The 12,043-nt window shown below is 44.6% G+C and overlaps 1 protein-coding gene across 19 annotated transcripts in view; it reads left to right on the top strand.

Annotated features, from left to right (window-relative positions):
* Positions 1–12,043, top strand: part of macf1a (microtubule actin crosslinking factor 1a) — a 233,408-nt gene that overhangs the window by 158,047 nt on the left and 63,318 nt on the right. For 16 of the 19 annotated variants that reach the window (XM_087170610.1, XM_087170598.1, XM_087170605.1 and 13 more), the window contains 21 exons: positions 130–285; positions 459–674; positions 806–976; positions 1,258–1,545; positions 2,509–2,658; positions 2,899–3,132; positions 3,396–3,575; positions 3,671–3,844; positions 4,096–4,263; positions 4,957–5,148; positions 5,254–5,427; positions 5,712–5,835; positions 5,983–6,182; positions 6,307–6,624; positions 6,742–6,908; positions 8,405–8,561; positions 8,688–8,799; positions 9,546–9,608; positions 10,036–10,274; positions 10,447–10,576; positions 11,646–11,845. In XM_087170610.1, the coding sequence (XP_087026736.1) occupies positions 130–285; positions 459–674; positions 806–976; positions 1,258–1,545; positions 2,509–2,658; positions 2,899–3,132; positions 3,396–3,575; positions 3,671–3,844; positions 4,096–4,263; positions 4,957–5,148; positions 5,254–5,427; positions 5,712–5,835; positions 5,983–6,182; positions 6,307–6,624; positions 6,742–6,908; positions 8,405–8,561; positions 8,688–8,799; positions 9,546–9,608; positions 10,036–10,274; positions 10,447–10,576; positions 11,646–11,845 (3,813 nt within the window). The remainder of the gene's footprint in view (positions 1–129; positions 286–458; positions 675–805; positions 977–1,257; positions 1,546–2,508; positions 2,659–2,898; positions 3,133–3,395; positions 3,576–3,670; positions 3,845–4,095; positions 4,264–4,956; positions 5,149–5,253; positions 5,428–5,711; positions 5,836–5,982; positions 6,183–6,306; positions 6,625–6,741; positions 6,909–8,404; positions 8,562–8,687; positions 8,800–9,545; positions 9,609–10,035; positions 10,275–10,446; positions 10,577–11,645; positions 11,846–12,043) is intronic. The other 3 variants (XM_087170606.1, XM_087170607.1, XM_087170609.1) reach the window with 1 other exon arrangement.

Below are 12,043 nucleotides of genomic sequence, written 5' to 3'. Positions count from 1 at the left end.
GAAAATGGAGAACATTGGGAAGGATTCACAACACGTCTTCAGATACATAGATAAATACATTTTTTGATTTATTTTAACTATTTTATTATGTTTTAGCTTATATATTTTTTTTTGTTTCTTTTCCCTCAGTCCTCATTAAAGCGCCAGGAATGCTTGGAGCACGACCAGCGAATCGTAGCCCTGGTCTCCATGGTGAGACACATCGAGGTCCGACTCAAACAGCAGCAGCAACAATCTGTGGGCCGCAGCCTCATCGCCCTGGATGACATCATCAGACAGACTGAGGTGAAACAACATGTTGTGCTTGATGCTTAAATTATTTTGCACTTTCAGTTTTGCATTCCCTGTCCAGTGTGAGACACGAGACATGAGAAACAATAAAGCTGATTTAAGGATTAGTCTCTTACTCAACAGCATCAAGAAAAACATTTGTTCTCTTTTCCTAATCTGTCCCTCAGACTCTGGACTTTGAACTGCGCGACTTGGAGCCTGAGATCACAAAGGAGGTGGAGGCCGCTGAGCAACTACTGCAGCCCCAACCTAAAGATGTTCCTCCGCAGCTCCTATTGGCTCTGGAAAAGGACGGGCGTAGCTTGGCTCGAGGGTACGAGGCTGCCAGAGCGCTTTCTGAGGGCATTCTGCAAAGTCTGCGCGACCACCGAGACTCATACAAGGTAAAAAGAAGCGCTCAAGGGAAAACCAGAAAGGGAGTGCAGTAGATGCTTATTTGTCGTAGAGGTACCCATTAATCCTGAATATTCCTCTTGCCTCTGTGTTGATGTTTGTGTTTATTATTATTATTCAGGAGGCGGTAACGGCTGAGCAGAAGTCACTGGGAGGACAGGTGGAGAGTCTGCTCTCGTGGTTGAAGGAGACGGAGGCTCAGATGGATGGATGGATGGCAGGGATGGAAAAAATTGAGAAAGCAGAGAAAGATGATCGTGATCAGCTCACACAGCAGCTGAATCTTTGCAGGGCAAGTTGTCTGACATGAACTTTTTAGCCGTGTCTCATGCATAAAACTTTATTATGATACAACAAAGACATTGTGTTACAGTGTAGATGCTAGGTGCTAGGACCTTAGTGCTAAATAAACAAGGATCGTGTAGCATTGTGGCTCTACATATAGTAAAAATACACACTGTGTTACTGAATTATAAGGCATGTTTTTGTTTGTAAAGTGTTTTACATTGAACCACTTGAGCTATGCTTGAATACTACTCTGCTCACTTTCCTCTGTTCTTTCCCTTCTTGAAGGAGCTCCAGACCTCTCTGATGGCTCGCTCCAATGAGGTCAACAACGTGGCCTTGGAAATTCAAGTGTTCATCTCAGAGCGGGCGCAGGACCTGGCCCCCGAACAGAGCAGGCAGCTCCTGGGGCAGCTGCAGCAGCTCCAGAGGGCCTTCCACAGAGCGTCGGGCCAAGCCCAGGCGTGGGCTGATGCCCTCTCTGCCCAGAGAGAGAGGGAGGAGGAGTGGCAGCGCAGGGAGAGGGTGAAAGAAGAGGAGAAGGACAGAGAAAGACAGAGTGCAAGGGAGAGAGAGGTTTGGAAAAAGATGATTGAGTCAGATTGGTTTGAAATGCTGTGCTATTTCTCACTAATATATTTAAATGCAGTAAGCTTCCATATAGTGTATTCACAGCTTAATTTGTCATGCTGTTAACTAGTGTCATGCTTTTCTTACACATCTCAGTACTGTTTTCATCATCACTCATGTTATATACAATCATATGAAAGTGGTAAAGCCTGATGTTAACTAGCTAACCTCCACCACTGTAGTGCCATCATACATCATGTCGTCACGCCTCTCATCATTTCATACTTTGATAGGAACCCACTGCTGCTCTTGTTGCAAAGGCTTTGCCACACGGACAGAATTACCACCCTCACTCCTACCACACAGGCCTTTTATGCCAGCTTGTTGCTCCTCTGCATGTCTCTATAACGTGTGTATTATTAACCTGTTTGCCTTGCTGTTCCAGATTGCCGCTGAAGGAAATCTCTTGTGTCACGGCGGTAAAGGCTAGAGATTTGATAGCAGAAGCAGCCGCGCTTAAGTTACAGTGCTTCACTGTTTTTCTCTTTTCTCACCTGAACACGGAGGAGAAAGAGGAAAAACAGCCAATAAAAAAAGATATTTGTATGATTTCTCTTTGTATTGTTTGTTGTTACTTGACCAACATGTTGATGTCAAGATACTATATATGTGCCTGTATGTCTGCCTGTGTGTGTGTGTAAGTGTGAACTCTGGACACAATCTGCTCAAAGCTTGGCAAAGTGTGCACTACACAAGAACTTTGTTTAGGGGCAAAAGTGCTTTTAGTGTGCTCTTATTCTAAGAAGTATAAAAGCTGGTTGTTAGGTCAAAATAGCAAAATGGTCTGGTCCGAATTATGGTAGATTCTTTAACAATAATTCATGTCACTATCAGTTTTCCTCACATTTTCTTCCTCTGGTGGGTCTTTGCTCTTTTTTCCTTCCTTCTCTCCTCCTTCGTTTCTCTCAGGTTGTCCAACAGCAGAAAGCCGAATGCTCTCAGAAACTAGAAGGCTTCACCATGTGGTTGGCTGGAGCTGCCAGTTTGCTGGCCAGTCAGAATGCGGGAGCAGAGTCAGGTGATGTGAACGTCTTGCAAGAGAAGCAGAAGAAACTAAAGGTATGAGACTTTCATCTCCCTCCACATCTAGAATCTAAAATCTCCCCAAAACACACAAATTAATCTGTGAATCTGCATTTTTTTAATACGCACATGCAGACACAGGTCATTATAATTATTCTTATAAGCTAATATTAGTTACTTCTGACTGAATTTAAAGACTTTTGAACACTAGTGTGATTTATTTGCTGGATGAAAAGGTTTTACTTTTGACAAATCAATCCCATCCTCCTTCTCCAGGAAGTACAGAAGGATCTCAAGACTAAAGGTGAGGGCATAGCTGAGGCCATCCGCTCTGTGGAGGATCTCCTGGCTGATCGGGGAGAAAGTCTGAGCCCAGAGGAGAGGGAGAACCTCCAGGGGACGCTAGCAAGAATGAAGGAGCAGTACAGCACCCTCACAGATTCAGCAAACACATCACTGTCAGAGCTGGACACAGCCATCAACACCACTGTGCAGCAGAACACACAAAGGGTAGGAAGAAGAGAGTGATTATACATATACGTACTTATGGAATATTATATATATATTATCTATATTTTTTATTGTTTATCATTAAAAGTAAATAAATGTGGCCTTTTTAGATGGTAGATATCAGCCTGACATTCTTCAATCTTCAGTTATCTGCCTATTTTTGCAGTTCTGTTTGTTACAGTTCAGACAGTTACAGAATATGAATGAGAACAGGTTTTTTTGTATTCATCCTCCTTTCTTCTTTCTCCACTCCTCTCCTCCAGGCTAAAGCAGTGGAGGAACTCCAAGAGACTCGAGGCCAGATTGACTCCCTGCTGAATGAGTTGTCCTCCCTGAACCAGCCAGGCAGAAGAGGAGCTGGATCTGTAGTGGCTCAACATGTTGTTGATGCACCGTCCTCACAGCCAGAGGGTGCTGTCACGTCACACACAGAGACGCTGCAGGTCAGGAACTCTAATCTACGTGTAGTGTATCTTGACTTCAACATCTCTTACTTTATTACCAGGGTATGACTTGTAACCTTTGACCTCTCTACCAGGCGGAGCTTCAGCAGCTCCAGTCTCAGCAGGCTCAGCTTCTTCAAATCACCCAGACAACTCGATCCCTTTTGGACCAACCGGACTCGAATGTTCCTCCTGAAGAGAAGCAGCATCTCCAAGCTGCCCTGGACCAGCTGCAGGCCCAGCACCAGGACAAACTGCAGAGCTGCCAGGTACCTCCATTAAATACTGATGCTTAGTGTGTAAGGTAAGTCTTACAGCAGGTAACAGGATGCTGGTGATGGTCTCTGATATTCATTCTGATATTTTTGCTTTCATGAGAATAAAAGCGAACAAGACCAAAGAAAAGGGGGCAGGACAGCTCTTACATTTTCCTGCTGGGGATGAAAGGATCCATTTTATCGTCACCTTTTTTCTTGGTATTTTTTGTCTTAGTTGCTACAACTGTAATTGTCTCTTCTAGGAGCGTCTGAGGAAGTCTGAGGCTCTGAAAGATGAGTTGACCAAGTTCCTCCAAGAACATGGAAGTCTGGGTGCCTGGCTGGAACAGAGTGAACAGGAGCTCCGTTCTCTTGGGGAAGGAGAAACTGATGCACAAGGACTGAAGGGCAGGCTGGAGGAGCACAGAAAGGTTCGCAAGATACACAATCATTTTAATGTTCATTTAATAATGTTTAATTAAAAAATGTACATAGTTAGTCACATTATTTGAACTATTACTTTTATTAATGTTCGACCCATTTTAGGCAAAGAAAATTAAACCTTCAGCATCTCTTGTTGCTGTTACTTGTTGCCTGTAGGTGGCGCAGCACTATGACTGCAGGTCTCTGCAGTTGTGTAATATTGGCTCAGTCTGATTTCGGCTGCTTTGAAGTGAAGTGAATGAGCTGAGAAATATCACTCACTGCATCTAGGTCCAGATTAAAAGCACATACTGCGAAACTATGCTTTCTTTTCCTTTAATCATCCGTGGAAGATTGAGTTTCCTCACTGAGTTTCCATCCATCCATAACACGCCCTGAAATGACTTACACTCTCACAATCACAAATTCTGGGAAACTCCATAGAAGCAGTTTGGGAAAAGTTAAGTTTACTTGTTAAGAGTCCCTTGATATCACATTTGCAGCGAGTTGCATGCTTTCCTTATGCATTTTTTTTTTTTCATTTATTTTTTCCCAGTCGTCCCTGGTATTTGAACTAGAGACCTGCTGGTCATGATCAGGATCTTTCCATCCACACTCATGAAGAAAAGTTGTTGTTGTTTATTAAAATTTTCTGGGGGCATTCGACCCCAACCGACCTGTGAATGTATCTGTACTTCCAGCTTGCTGAGGAAGTCATTTGCCACAAGGCGGACCTGCGTTTCGTCTCCATCTCCGGTCAGAAAGTTCTGGACTCTGTTCAAGGGTCTCTGGAGCAGGTTGGCGGCTCGGACCCAGCTTTGGAAAGCACCAAGCAGCTGGTGACTGACAAGCTGCAGGATGCGAACCACAGATACACAACCCTACACACCAAGGTGAGAGAAACTAGAAGGCATTCTACAAATTGTCAGTGAATCGGTTTTTCTTTCACATTGTCTGGACTTTACGCATACACTGAAACTCTCTGTTGGTGTTTGCAGTCAACAGAGTTGGGTGGTCGTTTGTCCGGCCTGTTGGAGAGGTACCAGCAGCACCAGGATGAGGTCGTCTCCCTCCACTCCTGGCTCAGCACTCAGGAACAGAACCAAAGCATAGCCAAAGCCAGCGGGGACACAGACCCACAGAACCTGCAGAACACACTGAGACAAGTCCAGGTGAGGCACAGATGAGAAACACTGAAATAAAAACATCACGAAGACGACAGACGAGTTTCAAAGTATGGAAAAATGTCACTCATGATCTGGGCTAGTCGACAGTCGTCTTTCCAGCTGCTGCATAGAGTTGAGTACTGACCAGAAAGTTTAAATTCAGTCAAGTAATTAAAGCCTGGAAAAAGCGTGCAATGGTAAAATGGAAAGTATGAACGTCGTCTGAGTTTAAAATATTTTTGTCAGCTATAGAAATGATTTAATTTTGACTGTGTGTCCTGTGTCCTCAGCTGCTGCAGGATGAACTGGCAGAGCGCTCAGTGCAGCTGGAGAAGGTGAAGAGAGCAGGAAGAGATCTGGTCAGCGCAGATGAATCTCCCTCCCTGAAAGCTGTAGACATCCTCTGTGCTGCAGGTAACTTCATTTGGCGAAGCCGTCCCCTCAAGTTCTAATCACAGACTGAACCCACATGGAGACTTATTTATTTTGTCTGAGAAATGAAAAACACATTCTTACAACTACATTTTTTTTTTTCTAATTTTGCTCTTTTCTTTTATCTAGATGGTTTAGAGAAAAGATTCAGCTCTCTGTCTGCGTCTGTCTCTGAGCGGGCCGAGCAGCTTCAGACGGCCGTGGCTCAGTCTGTCAGTGTCCAGGAGGGCCTGAAGGGTCTGCTCAGCTGGCTGGACAAACTGGTTCTGAAGCCCGGACCAGTGGAGCCCACCGCACAGGCTGTACAAGACGCCCTTACCCAAAATCAGGTAGCTCAATTACCAGAGGAAAAATGCAGTAGTTTCTTAGACAAGACAAAATCACGGTTAAAAAATGGTGCTGTAGGATTGCATGTGGAAAGTGACCCTCCGTTTTCTCCTCTTCCTTCCTCAGAAACTTCGGCAGGAGCTGCTCTCCAGGCAGGGCAGCGTGGAGGCAACGCGGGACTCTGTTTCCAAACTCCTTCAGAGCTCGGATGCTTCCACAGCCTCAGGCCTCCAGGGCGCTTTAGACGAACTGACTCAGCGCTACAGTGAAGCACAAGCCAGCCAGGCAGAGAGGGAGTCTGAGCTCAAAGGCCTGTTGCCCAGACTGGAGAACTACGAGCGGCTGGGGACCGACCTCCAACTCTTCACCGAGACCCGACTGAAGGCTCTGAGCCCGGTGGGCCAGCCAGACCGCAGCATGGATGACTACAGGCAAACCATCGAGGTCAGCAGGAGAGAAAAGTCAGATTTGTATAAACAGGTCATCTGCAGTGTGGCCTGTTAGTGGATCAGTTATACTGTCAGTCTGTTCAGCCCTTTTGTCCTGTGCATCTTTTCTCAGGAGGTCAAGTCGGAGCTGGAGCAGGAAGCGGGTCAGCTCAAGTCCTTCTGCAACCTCGGCACCGAGCTCAGCCACTCAAACGCTTTCAGTAACACTCAGAGCTTATTGGAAAATGTCAAAGGGGTGTCTGATGAGTTCAACCAGCTGGAGGCAAATGTCAACGAAAGGTAAAAATATCAAGAGATAATGTGAGAACTGACAACTTGACTGACAAAAAATGCAGCCGTAAATGTGAAGCCGCCATTTTCATATCTTTGCCGACAGATTTATTTTGTCCTGATTTTCCAGTCTCTTACATGGCATCTTTATTAGATAATATTATTTATCTATAAAGATTATGAATAGAAATAGAAGTAATAGGAATCATATCATTTTTAATTCCTCTTTGTCCGTTGTGCAGTTCACCATGACATACACAAGGGGGCACCAGATACAAAGCTGTTTGGAATCTGTCCACTCTTGAATTATATACAATAACATTTGGTCCCATGTGATAAAGTATGACAGCGGTCAGTTCCTTTTAGACTGACACAAAGCCAGCAGACTGTCAGAGACAAACCTACAAAAGCTAAGACTGGTTCAGACACAGAGAGGTCTACTTTAAAAAAACCCCTCTGTGACTGGCTCTGCAGAACAGAGTGTGCTGCTGGCATTTCCAAAATTTGTTTTCTAAATTTGTAGCCTTCACGGAGCACCAGTTGCCATGCCTACCCTGTTTGATGTCGTATCAGTGAATAGCCACACTTGAAGCCTGTCAGCAGGGGGCTGGGAATTTATAAATACCATCAGACTGGTTTAGGTTTATTGGATTATACTTTAGTTTGTTGAGCCAGTCACAGAAAAACAACCAATAAAGGCTGTGTAATGGATATATATTAAAACCCTGTTTACGTATTAAGAAAGAAAGATTAGCAAATCACTCATCTATAATAAACATGGTGTCAGAGGTTTTTTTAGTAACTCATAAAACATGCTGTACATGATGTAGGGGGTTATTTACTGTGCTGCATGATGTTTCATAGCAGTTGGTTTCCGTGTACTGTACGGTGTGTGTGTGTGTGTGTGTGTGTGTGTGTGTGTGTGTGTGTGTGTGTGTGTGTGTGTGTCTCTGCTGTATCTGTGTGACCAGTGTGAGCTGATGAGCCGGCCCGGGTGCTAATATAAGCAGAGTGGAGATGGCTCATTGTCTGTCCTATAAACGGCCTCTCTCGTATTAACTCCCGGCCCCGAATCCCCCGGGGGGAGAAAATAGCAGCATGATAATGATACTGCCCCATGCCAGACGACTTCTCTGAGCTGTTTTGTCTACGGGCACTCAGCACTTTTCCAGCCATAGCTCGAGACAGATCACATACAAAGAGAAGGAGGTCAAGGCTGTGTTAACGCGGCCTCGGGGGCCAGTGTGGACCCTGAATACTCCCTGTCAGTGGTGCTTTGTGTGTGTGTTTGTTTTTTAAGAGAATATCATGTAAAAAGAGCTTTAGAGAGATCATGTAACTGCTTTACTTTGCCTTGAAACCAAAAAGATTTAAGGTGCATCTACTGCTATCCTCCTCTTCCTCCTTCATAATCCTTTTCGTCTTCTTCATCACTACTTCCTACTTTCTGCTGCTGCTCTTCATACCATCCTCTTCCTCCCCTTTCCTGCGTTCCTCTGACACAGGTTTGCTGCCATCCAGGCCTGTGAGCAGCGGCTGCTTCAGTTCCGCGGGCTCTCCGGCTCCCTCCTCAGGTGGCTTCAGACGGCACAGGACCAGCTGCCCCCCAAAGAGGCCAACCTCAACACTGACGGCCTGCAGAGAAGAGTCCAGCAGCTCAAGGTACCGTGAGCTAAGTGATCACAAACCCTGCGAGAGAAAACATTTACAGACATGTTGTTTGAACCCAGTGACTATAGCATGTGCTGTTATAGCTCAGTGACTCAAAAAGATGAATTGTGCCTTCAGGACTTGTTGAATGACTGGGAGTCACAGGGACCCAGGGTTCAGGAGCTGAACAAGACAGGCTCACAGCTGGAGTCCGTCATCATCGACATCACTGCGCCTCAGACCAAAACTGGTAAGAGCAGCGATGGAAACACTGCCCAACAAAAAACAATCCTCGCACCCCCTCTTCACTTTAAATGACTTGTTTTCCATATGAGAGTCTTTTTACAGGCCATTTAGGTGAGATTTACAGATGATGATGTAGGTCGGTGGAAAAGGCAACAAGGGGTTTATAAAATTATTTGACCTGAGAAAAACAGAAAAACAAGTGAGGAATGCAATAAATTAGTATTTATAATCCATGCTGTCTTGGTCATTTGCTCTGGGTCAGCTCTGATAGAACTGTGTTGCTCTCTGTAAATCAGTAATTAGTCATTAGTAATTCTCATGTACATGAGTTCATGGTGAAACTGAACCACTCGTGTGTCTGTTGTAGTTGAAGACAGAAGGAAATATCATTAATTAGAAGTTAAAAGTAAAATCTGTAGAGAATCAGAGAGCAAAACATAGCAAAGGTTGAAGTTTTGGATATTACACAAATGTCTGTCATGTAAAGACTATGAGTATCCTCCATGTCTTCCTCACTGCTGTCATCCGTTTTCATGGCTTTTGTCCAGTGTCTTTGTTTCTCCTGCAGAGCTCTGTGTGTGGAACACAGTGTTTGTGATTCTGATATTACATGCTTGTGTCAGAAGTCTTTACATATGTGCCTGTTGTTTATCAGTCGGTACATCACTGGACCTGTTTGTTTGTGCGACTATACATGCATGAGTGTGTTGTACTGCCACTGTCTCAGTCCGGTGTGTGTCTCTCTCCCAGGTGCTCCTCAAATCAATGGCTCATCAGGTCCCAGCAGTGTCAATGGCATTCACACCTGCAAAGGTGAGCTCCTCCTCCAGCTCTCTATCTTATCTAATCCCTCCTGAAAGTCAGCTTCTATAGTAAACCTAACACAGCAACAATTATGTGAACAGCTCAAGCTATACTGGTGTTCATGGTTTCCTTCGACTCACTCTGAGAGATTACAGTGTGTTTCTGTTTCTGTGTCTGATACAGTCGTGTCTCTGTCAGCTTTCTGTCCATTCAAAACATCTGTCGCTGGCAAATCTGTTCACTTTTAAAAAATATTTCCAAAGCAGAATTAGGATTTTACAGACCCTCTTTATCTGGGTTGCCCTGATCTACCTGCACTACACAGCTGTAGGCGATGTACTTGTCTATTTTATGTGTCTCTGCCCTGCTGATAATCCCTACTCCATGTGGCTCCATGTTCAGCAGTTTTCTCCTTTTCTTTGTGTTCTGCCCTCAGACCTGACAGAGCTGCAGGTGGCCGTGTCTGATGTGAACGGTCGATATGAGACGCTGGGCGGAGAGTTGAAAGAACGTCTTGGCCGCCAGCAGGCCTCACTGGAGCTGAGGCAGAAGGCCAGGCAGGGCACAGAGGAGCTGAAGAGCTGGCTGGCCAACAAAGAGCACAGCCTGAAACAGGGACAGACCGCCTCCCCCTCCAAACCTGAGGTGGTTCGCGCCCAGGCCCAGGAGAACAAGGTAAAGGAGGTTCATCAGCAGCAGATCGACATAAATATCGTCTATTCTTCTATTATCGTTCATCAGAACTCATGTATATATAATTAATTGTGCGTTGGCTTGTTGAATAGATATTATAATATTGAGTTGCTGCTTTAAGTCCTGTCATTGTCCTCTTCTCCTTCCTCTCCAGGCCCTCCTCTCTGAGCTGACTGAGCACTCTGGGAAGGTAGAGGAGCTGAAGAGCACACTGAGGAAGCTCATTGCTGACAACCCTGATTCTCCTGAGGCAGACAGCTGGAGGCAACAGCTGCAGGAGATAGGTACATGCTGCAGATCACAGAAAATACTTTCAGCAATATGAGGGGACAGAAACTGATACAGTCTCAGCTAACGCACATGCATGAAGGTAAAAACTAAATTAGACTAAATGTGAAGAAAAAAGCCCCTTTCAAGACCAGGAGATAACAGCTACTAGAGATACCGTCCTGTCGTGAACTGTAGGGGTCACAGAAATATTATTCACTATAGGTAGCATGTGCAGAAGATGAAGTTATTGTTACAGAGAAAGAATACTGCCTGAGAGACTTAACACAAAGACTCATCCATTTAGAGGAATGTAAAAACAGTGAAACGGTGAGTCAGTGTTTGTTGCCTACAGACAGAGAATAATCTCATTCTCTACAGAGAATAAGAAAATGAGGAAAACCTTACAGGTAGACATCGCTGGAGAAGATGAAACAAAAACAGGGACTGAAAACTGAAAGAAAAAAGAGGAGTTGTTTTTACTGAGGCATGTTTTTGAAAACTGTAAAAGAAAGTGGCACAGTGCAGTGTGTAATAATTCTTCCGAGCGATGGAGAGAAACTGAGATCAATATTATCCAGGGAGAGAGTGGGAAGTGTTCCTGTCAAAGCCATTTGTTCATTTTCATACTTGATATTTTTACCAGGGCCTGGTATGAGGTAACCGAGACAGAAATATTTAAGGTGAAATCCAAGAAGCAGCCCTTTATATTTCTTATTTCATAATGCTGAACACACACACACACACACACACACACACACACACACACACACACACACACACACACACACGCACATACTGCTGGATGCCCAGAACATGAGTCAGAGAGGGAGAAAGAGACAGAAGAGTAGGAGGAAAGACAGAGGAAGAAAAATGTCTCATTGTTTTGTCAGTGTTGTTCTTCACATTGAGTCAAGTTTAAATGAAGGATTCTGATTTCATCACCATGACTGATATAGTGATTACCCTCGTTTCACACTGTGCTGTAATGAGAAAACACAACTACAAATATACTGTTCACATCAACATTTTGTCATTTTGAGTCCTGTTTTCTTCACTCCTGCCTCTATTGGTTATTTTCTACAGACTCCCGCTGGCAGACAGCCAATCAGACTGCAGCCCAGAGGCAGACCGAGCTCGAGACGTGTGCCGATAGGCTGGGCAGCTTTGCCTCAGCAGCCAATCAGCTGGGCCCGTGGCTGAGGGAGAAGGAGCTGATGATGAGCGTGTTGGGACCACTGAGCATCGACCCCAACATGCTCAACACCCAGAAACAACAAGTACAGGTACGTGGCAGAACCTGGAAACAGGATCAGAGAGCTTACAAAGCAATGATCAATACAGAAAATCCAGCTTAAGGAGAAATATACAAGAATGAAAACAACTCAATATACAGTACAATAAATACTCCTCTCTTTTAATTCTTTGATTCTATTGGTTTCTTTTATTTTGACACTTAAGTTCCCTTCAGTTCTGAATGTTAG

Source organism: Seriola lalandi, unplaced genomic scaffold, assembly GCF_002814215.2.
Source record: "Seriola lalandi dorsalis isolate HSWRI2012SDOR001 ecotype SW California unplaced genomic scaffold, Sedor1 jcf7180002054954, whole genome shotgun sequence".
Lineage (NCBI taxonomy): Eukaryota > Metazoa > Chordata > Actinopteri > Carangiformes > Carangidae > Seriola > Seriola lalandi.
Note: the sequence above shows the minus strand (reverse complement) of the source record. Positions and strands in the feature narration are given on the sequence as shown.